General features: G+C 40.9%; 1 protein-coding gene across 1 annotated transcript in view; it reads right to left on the bottom strand.

Moving 5' to 3' along the window:
- Positions 1-1,523: 1,523 nt before the first annotated feature.
- The window catches only part of LOC146867277 (guanylin-like), a 51,948-nt gene continuing 39,517 nt past the window's right edge, over positions 1,524-13,954 (bottom strand). The window contains exon 3 of the mRNA XM_085603945.1: positions 1,524-1,988. Within this exon, the coding sequence (XP_085460071.1) occupies positions 1,912-1,988 (77 nt within the window). The 3' untranslated portion in view covers positions 1,524-1,911. The remainder of the gene's footprint in view (positions 1,989-13,954) is intronic.

Genomic DNA, 13,954 nt, shown 5'->3' with positions numbered 1-13,954 from the left:
TTATCACGCGGCGCATCATTTTTGGCTGCTGCACTGCATGGGAAGTTGGTAAATATACCACTTAATGTCTACTAATACTATTGGAAACTTTTTCTGTCTTACTAAAAGAATTGTGTGGAACATACTGGACACAAGTCATCAATTGTCATCTACACACAGAGTTACTCTTCAATACAAACATTTACAACATGTTCAATATCTCTACATACCTATGATGCATTAGGAGCACATGCGTTTTGTAAACACTTACACTCATTAGCTGGACACACCCTGTACAAAGTTAGTTAGAAAAGTAATATGTAGCTACCCTCCACTATGTAAAATATGAAACAAACTAACACGCTCATTGGATGATTTCATCAGTGACATTATGTCATCAATGATGTAATTTGAGATGTCATAAATGATGTCATAGAACATGTCACGAATGATGTAACATAAGAGGCTATAAGAAGTTTATTGCAGGGTCCCAAGTTGTAGTTAGCTCTGCTAACTATAACTGGTGAATTTCTGTGTTTTGTTTAGTATTAATGTTGTCACTGACTTTAACCTTTAGTTTTTTCAGTGAACTTCTAAGGTTCTTTTTTTAAAAACAAAACAGATCTATTTAACGTACCTAAATATAATGTCACTTTAACCTTTGTTTTTTCAGTGAAAATATATATAGATATATATAGAGAGATTTATACTCATGTTTATATGCATACACACTTGTGTTTGTAGTTACTGCTAGTTGTTGACTATATTCTTCAGGGAATGGTATTGGTTACAAAATCTGCTACATGTGGGCTTTTGGTTGCAGTTTGACAAGGAGAGATATGTATAAAGCTTAGAATGTCCATCTATAACTGTCCCCTCCTTTTCAGAATGTGTGGTGAGTCCACAGTCAAACCACTGTGAACAGTTTTTTAGTGACTGAAGTTTTATAAAGCATGGTTTAAACTTTTGAAAGTGTTGATCCAGGGCTGTTGAAATGATTGAGTTAAAAATGAGCGATAATAAGGGTGAGAGGATAATCCCTTTACTGGGAATCCTTGTCTTTGAAAAAGTCCTTAAGATTCAGTAACTTAAGTACTTGGATTACATATTTTGGGAAGGGCATAAATCGACAACAATTTTTTTTCTTCAGAAAATCAGACGATCCTACGTGGAATTTCATCCTGAGTTTATTTTTGATTTAATGTGAAATTGTCACCGTAAAAAGAAGCCTGTGAGTCCCATGACATATATCAAAGAATCAGTGGTTTATGAATGTGCATTAGCCACTTGGCAGAAAGTGATCGATTCAAATTATGTTGCAGTTCTTTGGGAACTGATTATGGGCACTTGTTTTCCTGGGAGACTACAAGTCCCATTGTTCTCCACTTGACCAGCTGTGTCCCTTGAAACTACCAATAAGCACTGCATCTACTAAAACCTCTGGAAATATTTGATGACAGTTAAGGAAAATCTGATACTCGGGTAACCATTAGGTGTAGGGATTAAAGACATATACAATTGTAAAATGGTGTAAAACAAGTATATTCAAAGTGAAAGACAATTTATTGTAGATTTGTTAAAATCATTATATTCATACAATGAAATAATGAACAATCACTATGTCATGGATCATACATACAATAAAACAACCATAATAAAACTAAAATACTGTATTACATTCAGTTGTTTGCTGCTAGATGCAAGCATTTGTCAACTCTGTTTAAAATCTGCTGTTCACTAGTATTCAAGCTAAAAGTTACAGTGCTGCAAAGACCTGAGATATTCATTAACGTTCCTTTTAGATGTGACGTGTTTCTTTCTAAAGCACAATCAATTAATTGATAAGATCAAGCCTACTTTCATATTTGGGCAATTTAAAATATTTTTATAAATTCTAACAAATTTGTTCAGCAACAAAGATCCTCAAGCAGTTCAGTTGGTGCTCCAACAGCCAAAGCAGGCAGCGTATGCACAGACTTCACACTTGTCTGGATGACTAGCCACTTGTGCTGTTAACAAAGAAAACACATTTTATGAGATGATAGTCACAATTCAATTCAATATGCTTTATTCGATTTTTTACAAAAGATCATAAAAGCAGAAACAATAAAAACCAGTATGTATCCTCATACACATTTCATATATAATAAAAACACACGTATTTATAAATGATTATAAACAGTGATCTAATCAAACTGAAATCTTATACTGAATCCTAAAAACGTTCATTTTTAAAACATGATATAAATTTAAAAAATGTAAAAATTGCTAAAACAATAGTTCAGGTTGGCATTGCCTAAAATCCAATATCTTTAAAATTGGTAAAGTCCATCTCTTTCCTTGTACTAAGTAACATTTACAAAAAAGCACCACGTGAATTGTAGATTGGACTGACACGTCATCACATGGACACTTACATAGCATTTTTGCCCAATCGTTCATTGTAGGAAAAGATGTTATACGGTGGAAGATACCAAACCTAAATTGGGGCAGGATAAATCTATCCTGTATATCTCCCATGTTTTTTAGGTATGGTTGCATGTCATATGTAGTAAGTGTCAGTTGATTGGACTGGACTGTTGGACTCCCTATTTCTGCAGAGAATCTGCAGGACTCTAAAAGAGTGATACACTTTTAAAATCTTTTCTAGTAACCTTGAGTGTAGAACTTGGCTCCTCAAAGTATTCCGGGTGTCCTAAATCATGCATAAAATCTTTTATATATTTCAATCATGGAATGTTGGAAGCCCAGTCAAGTTTAATACAATCTCTTTTAATCTCCCTGTTGAGATTGGTTTTCGTGTTAGTCCATATTCTGTGCCGTAAGAGGACTGGTTGGATTTTTATTAAATCGGTTATGTATGGTAACCCCAATTGTGCATGACCAATATAATTGGAGGAACTATCCAGGACTGCTAGGAGACATCTTAGAAAAGGGTTTTCCACCATCTGTAGGAGATGGGCATTAGCATAACCCCATATACCTGCCCCATATATAGCTGTGGTAACACATTTTTCCCTATATATGTCTATCAGTTCATCAGGGGGTCTTTCTCCCGGTTTCCATGCAAAACTCGATAGGGCTGCTGTAGATTTAAAGAATGAGAGCTTCCTGGCTTTAACTGCCTGGGACCATGTTGCCTTATGATCAAAAAGAATTACTAAGTAGGGAAATGTCTTTGTGGAGTCTATTATTGTTATTGGTTTTTCTATATATATATGTCTCTGCACTTAGTCCTTCCTCTTCCACACTTAATAATAAATGTCTTTGCTATATTTACTCGGAGATCCAGCTTCTGCATAAAAATGGTGAAAGAGGTTAACACCCATTGAAGCCCCAATTGTGTGCGTGATATAAAAACTGCGTCATCGGCAAAGAGAAGGGCCGGTATAGAGCGTCTGTCAATTTGTGGCAAGTCCTAGCACTGATCCACCAATGCTTGTCCTAATCTGTTGGTGTAGAGCGTAAATAAAAATGGGGCCAGGACGCAGCCCTATCTTACCCCCTTCTCCACGCTAAATGTAGGCGTGCATTCACCTTTTACCCCATAATGTACCCTAGTTCTCATATTTGCGTAAAGCTGTCTAAAAAAATGTAAAAGTGGGGGTTCCACACCCATATTGACTAGTATGATCCACAACTTATCGTGTTCCACGCAGTCGAATGCTGCAGTTAGGTCAACAAAGGCCAGATATAATCTGCCCTGCTTTGGCCACTGCAAACTTTGCGATTAACAAGTTTAGGTTTAATCCCTGCTCGACCGTACGCAGGCCTTCCTGGAAACTAAACTGCAACTCTGATATTATATTATTGTCCTCAGCCCAATCCTGGAGTCTGTTAGATACTATGCGGCCTACCACCTTAACCAGGGAACCAAGAAGTGATATTGGCCGGTAACAAGCCAGGTTTTGCTGATCCCCTTTCTTAAAGATCTGAACCAGGTGTGATTTCGACCATGTTGTAATGAACCCTGAGGAGCAACAAGCCTCTATCACTTGGGTCAACAACGAGACCCATAGTGGCAACTTGGCTTTAAATAGGTCTATAGGCACACCGTCCGGTCCGAGTGCCTTAACTCCCTTACTAGACTTAATTGCTGTGATTACTTCCTCTAAGTTGAACCCCGCACTAACTGGGTTTGATCAATGACTGGCTTATCTGGTGTGGCTTTTTAAATGCCTGTAAAGTGTTTTACCCATTCATCTTCCCCAATGGCGATTTCTATAGTGGGCGCATCATGAAATGACAGGAATGGAGCGTTGACCTCCCTCCAAATGGCCATATTATCTCTGGCCGTTGATGCTTCATGTAGCGCTGTCCATTCTTTCCTCTTTACATCCACCTTACTCTCTATGAAGGCCTGTTTATATTCCAATCCACATTCTTTTATCTCACTGCTGTCTCTTGGTGTCTTATGTACGGTGGAGAAGTGTGGCTCAATGATTAGACCGGCAGACCCTGATGCAGAGGTCTAGCCCGGGACCAGGGTTCAATTCCCCACCTCGGCGGGTCTTGGGCTCAAAAATTCCACGGACCTGATAATTCTCGCCTCGGTGCCATTCCAATCATGGAGTCCCACTCTGCAACTCTGGGCAATAGCTTGCTTAATCTCCACAACGGCCCCCACAACGCTAAGGATGCCTGGCCTCCACCTTGGGGGTGCCCAGGAGTGGACGCCTCACAGGGAAAGCCAGGATGGGTTTCACAGCGGTATTCGTACAAGCGCCTTGAGACCCTTGCGGGTGAGTAGTGCGCTATACAAGTATCAATTTTATGTATAACATGTTTCAGCTTAGTGTATGCTTTCATACATCTAGCGTTAAACCAAGCTTGGGGTTTTTTGTGCTCCTTTTTATTTTTTCATTGTTAGTCCCTCGTTAACTCCTCTAGTAATCATTGTGAAGGCTTCTAAAATTTCCAAATCATAGGATGCCTCATCAAGACAAACTGCAAAGGCTGGTTGATATTTTCTCACTATTTTTCTAGTGACTTCTGATGGGTCCACCTTCAACCACCGTAGGGCATAACCATTAATTTTATTGACCGTAATATCTTGTACTAGGTGTGTAGTACCCCTAGTGCTTATCGACTTTATTGGCATTTGGATAGCTACACTCAGGGAAAAATGATCGCTTAAAGCATTTTTTAAGAGTTTTGAAACCTTTGAGTCTAGTTAGATGTCTATTTGAAATGGTTATGTAATCAATAATTGATTTAGAACCTCTCCATTAAAGGTGAAATCAAAAGACACCAAGGGGGTACATAAATCATTTGCAAAACCTAAGTCAAATCTAGACATGATCTCATTTAAATAATCCCCATAGTGTGAGTGTGGGAAGTGGGTGTAAGGCTCATTATCGTCAGATACTATATCACAATGTTTCCTCCCGTTGAGAGCACACAACCCAATATTAAAATCTCCACCCCAGAGTACTAATGTATATTTTACCATTATGAAGATCAGCACTCATTTTCCCTAAGACCCCCAAAATTTGGCCAGGCAAAGCATTATGTTAGAAATTAATCACAACTGTGCAATGATGTTTACCTGTTTCAATAATAATTAGTTGGTAATGGGTATCAGAGATTGCCAGAGTTAATCAATCCGTGTTCATATAATTAAATACATACGTAGTTAGTCTTCCTTTAGATCTCCCATGTACTGATGGTATTGCTGCGATATGGTAGGTCTTGTACCCATTAACATGCATAGGGTCTTCTGCTCAAGTCTCCTGGAGACAAAGGGTCCGATTTACAGAACCAGTCTGAGACAAAATCCTAAACTTACTACTCATGGTACTCAAAGAATGTACTTACGACTGTCCTAAATTTATGTCCGCACTCAGGCCGGAATTTCCGCACTCGGAGCGGAAGCTCCGCACCCAGAGTGGAAGCTCCACACCCTGAGCGGAATTTCCACCATCGGGCCGCAATCTCCACTTCCGGGCCGGAATACCCACAATATGGTGTTAATTGACTATATCTGATGCATTGTGGGTATTACGGCCCAGAAGCGGAGATTCCGGCCCGATGGTGGGAGTTTCCCTCCGGGTGTGGAAATTTTGGCCCGAGCGCGGACGTAAACTTGGGAAAGTCGTAAGTGTATTCTGTCAATACCATGAGTAGTAAGTTTAGGATTTTGTCTCAGACTGGTTCTGTGAATGGGGCCCAAAGAATATTAAATTTCTCTACCAAGCCTAGCCAGAGGGGATCTGTTATTTTCCTCTGTAAGCCCGCGACATTCCAGATTAATACTCTTGCTTGTTCATCTTTACTGTTACTTATTTCCACCAGCCATTAGAAGGGGTGGCGAGGTAATAAGTCGAGGTTGCAAGTTTAAGTCTATTTCTCCATCAACAGGATTGCTCCTTGAGATATTATGTGATGAGGAAATAACATTCTAGGTGGTGTGTCTAGTTTTATACCCTTGTGTGAAGTCATCTCTGTCTCAAATCTACTCTCTTGTGGATCTAGGCCTATATCTAGCATATGTGCGTTGGATAAAACTCCCCCAATGTCAGTCCTACTCAGTCAGTCTACTTCGTCAAGTACTGGGAGACCGTGAAATCGGTTACTGACGGGGATATTATAGGCATACTGTGTGTTTTCACCTATCTCCCCATACCCATTTCTGGGTCTTGTGCTTAGGTTAACTTGGGAATGATAGAAAAAACCCAACTGCAAAAGGTTAATACCGTTACTAGTAATTGTTTGGCTACCCGATCTTCTAAGACAGTGATTTAAAAGATAATACCACACAGTCACCATGCAAAATTTTAGGTTCTCTGCCAATTCAGCTAAGTCTTCTCACCATATTGAAATCTGAAAAGAGTGGCTGGGATAGGCCTGTTTTCATACCTATCCAATGCAGTGCCTTATTTCCTAAGGTATTCCAAGATTCTGTTTCATGATCCGCTAACCTCTGTACATTTGCAAGACCTACTGTGTAGGGAGTGGCTGCTGGAGGGAGATCCAAGCAATCCCAATTGGACAAATGTCTATTTTGGTGCTCACAAGGTTTAGGTTTAGGCTGTTTGTTATTATTTGGAGGTGGAATACTAAGAAGTTGTGGTCTTACCCCCCTGTGTCATGTCAAGTTGGGTAGATTGCACAGTGAGCATTATGATTTCTACTTGCGCTTGACCTCGGCATATCCTTTATTACAATGTCATTCTCTAATGTAGTTCTCTAACTTAGGGGCCACCTGAGGGTCTATTGTTGTCTCTATATTGCTGGGCTTAATTGCCCCCCTTTGCTTATGGGATTATAGCGGGCTTGGCTAAGTAACTACACTGGCCATTCTTCTGAGGATATTTTTTAATAGCTCCTCGATCGAAGCTACTCTGGTCATTAAGGTATCTAGCACATCCCGAAAGAATCTGCCCAGTTCTTCCACTGTTGTCAGTAATTTGGTAGGTTCTAATTGTGGGTTTTGAAGTTGCTTTTTCCGGCAGGATTTTGCTATGGGACCAGTGGCTGACGTAGCTGCTGTTGTAACATGCTTTATATTTTTACTTGTTATTTTCTTTTTGGAAGCAAAACTCAAGGTTTCTGGGGCGTATCGCTGGTGGCTGGGTGTCACACTCCGGATTGCAAACAATAATATGATCTGGCACGTTTTAAACACATCAGTTCCGGTCTTGTGTTGCCTTATGGGACTCTATGGTTGTTATCCCATCTATCGCTTCCACCCAGCTCATTGAAGCTACTGCCCCCAGCCCGCCTGAGTTTATTGATTCGTCCACGACCGTAATTTGTTTCTCTATTGCTCCCATCACCCCAGTGAGGTATTTCATCAATGTTAGAGAAGGGGCCCCTAATACTTTTTTCTTTGGGAGGGATTGACTATTTATCGCCTTCCTTTGCACATCGCACCCACAAATGAACCAAGAATGAATGAAAGGTGCAGTGTATAATCAATTGGGGATGAAATAGGAACCACAAAACGTCTCAAGTTTGTGAAGAGTCTACGTAATTGTTACGTGCTTGCTGCCGGAAGCTATTGCTGTGTAACTCCCGGAAAAGAAGAAGAGCATACAGTCTCGGTCTTAGTGAAAAACAAAATATGCCAAAGTTTTAAAATAACTTACAGAGATCCCAGCAGTTTTACCCAGTCAATTGTAAACGCAAGATCCATGGGGGTGGCCCTGCCCTGCCTCTTCCTGCCAATGACGGGCAAGGACGGGCCCGCCCTTGGCCCGGGCAGCGGGGCTCCTGTGCTGGTAATAAGCACCTCCTGGTGCGAAAAGGATGACGTGTCCTGGATGCGGCCGTTCCCTGTGGTGCCTGGGGTTTGAAGTCCTCGCCCGGTTCTGCAGAATGGAGTCCAGCGCAGTGTGCTCCTGTGCTGGTAATAAGCGCCCCCTGGTGAGAAAAAGATGACACAACCTGGATGTGGCCATTTCCTGTGGTGCCTGGGGGCTGAAGTCTGCGCCAGTCGCTGCAGAATGGAGTCCCACGCAGCGGGTCTCCTGTGCTGGTAATAAGCTCCTCCTTGTGCGTAAAGGATGACACGGCCTGGATGCGGCCGTTCCCTGTGGTACTTGGGGGATGAAGTGCTTGCCCGGCTCCTGAGGAGGTGTCCGATAACAAAAAGTCAATTGGAGGTTGCGGGACGCGGTTGGTGAACAAGCTGCAGTCTGTTCAATTATGGGGGATGGCTCCTGGGTATTGGGGGAGATACCCCAGTTGTGAGCGGTGACCTTCCGTCTTGGCGTTGGTGCTGTCATGCTGTGATCCACGTAATTGGCGAGCCTGGGAAGTGTAGACTCAAGGAGGGTCAAAGTACCCTGACGTGAGATGATAGTCACATTACACTCTTTCTGCAGGTGCCAATAACAAAACCTACATTTTATAGCCACTAAACTAGCATATGATTAATTACAATCTAAAAAGTATCTTCAAAGTTATTAAAAGTAAACATTACTATTTTCCACATGCAAAACTTTGATTTGAAAGAGTAAAAACGTCTCATAAAAACATATTGTTTGAATGAAGCCAACACAATAAAATACAGAATAATTATGCCAATTTTCAATATATTAATTGGTTGGCATCTACAACAGCTTAATACAAATATTCAAACATATTAAAAAAATATAACAAACACTGTGAAGACTTGGGCAATAGCATTTGTACAACCTCAAATTACACAAATTGTGTTATTGCTATTGGTCATTTGCCTAGCACGCCTCTGTCACAAGTGTGGTTTTCCAGTGCTGCCGCACTGGCAAATTAGTTGCAAGATGGAGTAAACATAACTTGTGTGAGAGGTTGCACTCAGGGCATGCATGCTTCTTAGGGACTGGTAGCAAGTTAGAACATAGTTGCAAGGGTGGAAGAACGTATTGGTGGAATAAGAAATTTTGGAATTTCAGGTGTGCATATGACTCTAAGCAGTTTGCTGAAGATGAAGATTGGTTCAATGCTTATACGTGGAGAGTTCATCAAGAGTTTGAGGATTCTAAATCGTGTATTTTTCATACGGTATTACGCTCTTACAATACGTCTGACAGTTAGGAGATTTTAGGATTCATGGAAGGATATAGTTTCGGAGTAGCAAGGGTTTTTTAGGGTTCAGGGATGGGTAGTGTTTAGAGGTAGTAAGGGGCTTTAGAATTCAGGGAGGGGTTGTGTTATGGGGTATCAAGGGTTTTTAGTGTTCGATTAATGGTTGCATTAAGGAGTATTACATTTTTTTAGATTTCATGAACGGGTAGCATTGAGAGGTAGGAGTGGTTTTTAAGATTCAGCGAAGGATAGCGTTAAGGGATAGTATGGGGTTTTTGTGTTCAAGGATAGGTAGCATTAAGGGGTATAAGGACTTTTTGGGGCTCATGAAATGGTAGAGTAAGTAGGATTTCAAGTCTACTGGAGACAAAAAATACAAAGTCAACCAGAATTTCAGGAGCTCACACTTGTCCGCAGTTTTTATTGTAGTTCTGATGTGTAGTAACCACAACTTTGCACGGAGGCAGACATGATGGAGGGTGTGTCATCCTCCTGGAAATTCTGCAGCAAACAGTACACATTACCCTTTACTCCCACCAGATATGTAAGGTGAACACGGAACATTTGTAAGCAACTATGTCACAAGGGAATGAGTCTGCCCCACTATCAATGTTGCTGGAACACTTTTTTTGTTTCACTGGGGCTGTGTAGGGAACTCATTAGTCATTCAAAAAAATGCAAGCATTGATCTAGTATTCTGAAGAGCGTTAGGAAAAACATCAGAGCTTGCTAAACCCTACTATGGTGTGGGGATCGTAATTACCACAACCAACCCCAAATGGTGACCAAAGAGCGCCCTCCAATGGAATGTCTTCACAAGCCTCATATTTCAACACTTTTATTTCTATCTGGCCCTCCAGTGAAGGGCCTGGCAGAAAATGTGAAACACCTGCCAAATGGTCTGCTGAACAATCTGCCTGGGTAGAGCAAAATTTCTTTCTGTAAAACTTTTCTGTTTGGCTCTAATTTAAGAGGATAGAAATAAGTCATTCACACATTAAGGTTGTCATTATTTCCATGATGCAATTTCTATAACCATTAACAGAAAAAAATAAATGCTGTCTGGTGTATTGTCTTGTGAGTTAAAAAAGACGAAACCCCTATGGCACCTGATGAACTCCGTAGAGCTATGATATAATGGCTAGAGTGTATTGCAGTGTAGGTTGTTTTTTAATGTTGAGTTCACAGTTACACGCAGATAAATAAAGACGTGTAATACCAAGCTCCGTGTGTGGCATAGTCTTTGGAGGGTAGCCAAGCTGGGAACAGGCTACAAATGGCGATGAGATAGGGGATATGTAACCCGAAGATTAACACTGCTCCCTTAGAGAGTTTGCTGTGGTCCAGGCAAAATATTCTTGGCTGCCATGTGTGCCATCGTTTTAGTATAGAATCAAAGCTTAATGCATGTGGAGTTAAAGCGCAATTCCAGGCACTGTGAAATAGTTTAAAACTAAACCATTTACAGAGAATCTACATGTTGGTGGTCGAAAACCTGTTGGTCAAGCCATACATAAAGGTACCGCACTACTACGCAACATAGAGCCACACCAAGTAGGGAGTGATCACGCTGCAATTGTAAGTGCTGCCAAGCAGAGATCAATCTGGTATCAAAAAGTGCAAAGTGACAGCCAAGCACAAGATAACACTGTGATTACAAGTGCTGTAAGGCAGAGATCAAACAGGTGTAAGCAAGTGCACAGAGACGTCGAAAGCGAAGCTCCTTAAATGCAAGAAACAGTTGTCTGCTTACTAGAAATAATTAAAGAGAGTCTTCATACCGCAGCACTGGACACAGCAGCCCCAAGGAGAAGTTCCCAGGGTTGTGCTTAAAATGCCGCCAAAACCCGAAGAGGTGCACCACCAAAACTGTTGGGGCTCAGAACAAGTCCACAGGTCTTTGAAGAATGGAAAGTCAAGAACGACGAATGGAACAGCGCAAGTCCTCAATGGCAGGGAAGAAAGAACTGAAGTCTCTCGTCAGTGTCAATGATGACCCCGAAGCTAGTACATCGCAAGGCCCCAGAGATGGTTTGCATGAACAAGATCACCACATCGTGACAGAGAAAACATTACTCTCAACTTCAGTAAGTTCCACAAATGGTTGGAATGCTGCTGCCTTCTTGAAACTACCATCATCCATCAATACTGCCAAAAAAGCGAAATATTGGCAACCAAAGGACTACGTGGATAGAGACATTTGAAGATTTCATTGAGGTACTTAAAGAGACTGATAACAAAAAGATTTTCCAATATACCTCAAAAATCTTGCTGGTGATGGTATAAAGGAAGTTATAAAGAAAATGCAACAAATTGATGAAGAAATCACATACCGTCAGATTAAAGAAACCTTGAATCTCAAGTTCAATCCAATGTCCATTGTTGACTATGAAACATATATTGTCAGTCAAGAATTACAGAAAGTTGGCAAAACCATTGATGAATTTGTAGAAAGACACTCACCAAACACTGTAAGTTCAATTAATTTAATGACGAATAAGCCATACGGCTTAGGGTCATTGATGAATACTTGTCCGATTCATTCAGACGGCGAGTGCTGAGAGAAACTTTGAGACTGGAACAAGTGTTAATGGCTGCTAGAGCTGAAGAGCATACCAATCAAAGCCACTGACATGGAGGCCAGAGATGCCCAGAATGAATCAGTCATGAGTGTAAAAATTAAGCCAAAGCAAAAGACCGAAGGACACAAGGTAATGGCTACATGTAAAAAGAAGTTATGTTTTAGATGTGGGTTTTCATTTCCACATCAAGACAAATGTCCAACTCTTGGATAGATATGTAAAGGCTTTGGGAAGGAGAACCATTTTGTGATGGTTTGCAAAGCACAGGGACAAACAAGTGCATCATGTGTGAAGACTAAGTGCCCATCAGAACGTTTCAGAAGCAACATTCAACGCGCACCCACAAAGCCCAATGGTGATGCCAGGTATGACAAATTAACGCTGAACTTAGTTGAGTGTCATCTAAATCATCCTCAAACAGTTCTTTTTTATCAGTATCAAGTGAAAGTGAAGAAGATGATTGTGCCATGCCAATGTTAACCTCAGAAAATCATGTACATGTTGGATAGGTCACACATGAAGAAAAATACCACTCAAAGAAAAGTCGACATGCCAAAGCACCAAAATCATTCAAACATTGTGTGAAAATTACACTGAAAGTAAATGGTTGTTCGATAACTGTCATCATCGACAGTGATGCGACGATAAACATTATGACTGAGGAGAAATATAATGAATTGCATCCCTTACCACAATTTATGCCATTGAAAACCAAAGAGTATACATCGCTTGCATCGACACCCTTAAAAAGTCAAGGTTCATTTTTTGCGACAGTGAAACACAAGAAAACAAATGCGCAAACACCCATCCATGTGCTTCAGAGGGCAGCGTCAAATGCCTGGATACTCAGTTTCAGTTCAACTGCTGATATGGGACTGATTTCCGTGAACTACAACATGAATGCTCACCATAAAATAGTAAGTCATTTCCCTTTATTGTTTCATGGTTTGGGGAAGCTTAAGACTATGAAAGTAAAGTTGCATATTAGTATTTTTTTACAGATAAGAAACCTTCCCTACTCTTGAACCATCCATCCTCCTGCTCCCTGCTTAAAAAGTTACTGAGAAGAAGGGAACATCTAATGCAACAGGCATCAGTGTTATAATCATCATTCACTTTTAAAGGATACGAGTGAGACTTACAAGTACCTCCCCTGTGAAGTCGATTTCAACAATCTTAATGACCTAGTACATCCCAAACCCATCCCCTTGTCCTTCATCAGAACTTGCCACTTTCAAATTTATGGCCCATGCGTAGGAGCCTCTATATTAGCTTCTCCATGCCAATCAACGTCCTTAGCTTTCCTGCCCAGTCTTGGACAGATGGAATGGTTGGGGACCTCCATCTTAACGCTAGTAATTGCTTTATAGCTAAAAGCCCTTTGCAGATAAGTCTCCAGTGCACATGGGCCATTTGTTTGCAATTGCTGAGTTGATGATCCAGAATGATAGTTGTGCGGTCAGGCCATAGTGGGTATCCAATTACCCCTTTAATATGACCAAAGATCTCTTTCCATAACAGTGTTAACCTTGGACATGACCACCACACATGCAATACATCACCATCTTCACCTCAACATCTCTAACACAGAGTCTGAGACTAACGCTTCATGTAAAACCAATCCAGATCGGGTGTCACCTCAGCTAAGAGGGCATAGATATTGAAAATAAGATATCTGGGTCCAACATAGATGGTAAACAATTTTTTGCAACATGTTAAAGGCCTATTGATTGTTAGTTTGCTCTTGGGTGAGAGAACCCAGTGACACAACTGGAAGTAGTGCATACAGTCTTTTTCATGGACCCTAAAGTCACTTTTACATTGGTTGAATTCTTTGATGGTTCCCCCTGAAAAAGGTTGTGCAGCATCATACAACCATCATT

The sequence above is a fragment of the Triturus cristatus genome, chromosome 1_2 (assembly GCF_964204655.1).
Source record: "Triturus cristatus chromosome 1_2, aTriCri1.1, whole genome shotgun sequence".
Lineage (NCBI taxonomy): Eukaryota > Metazoa > Chordata > Amphibia > Caudata > Salamandridae > Triturus > Triturus cristatus.
Note: the sequence above shows the minus strand (reverse complement) of the source record. Positions and strands in the feature narration are given on the sequence as shown.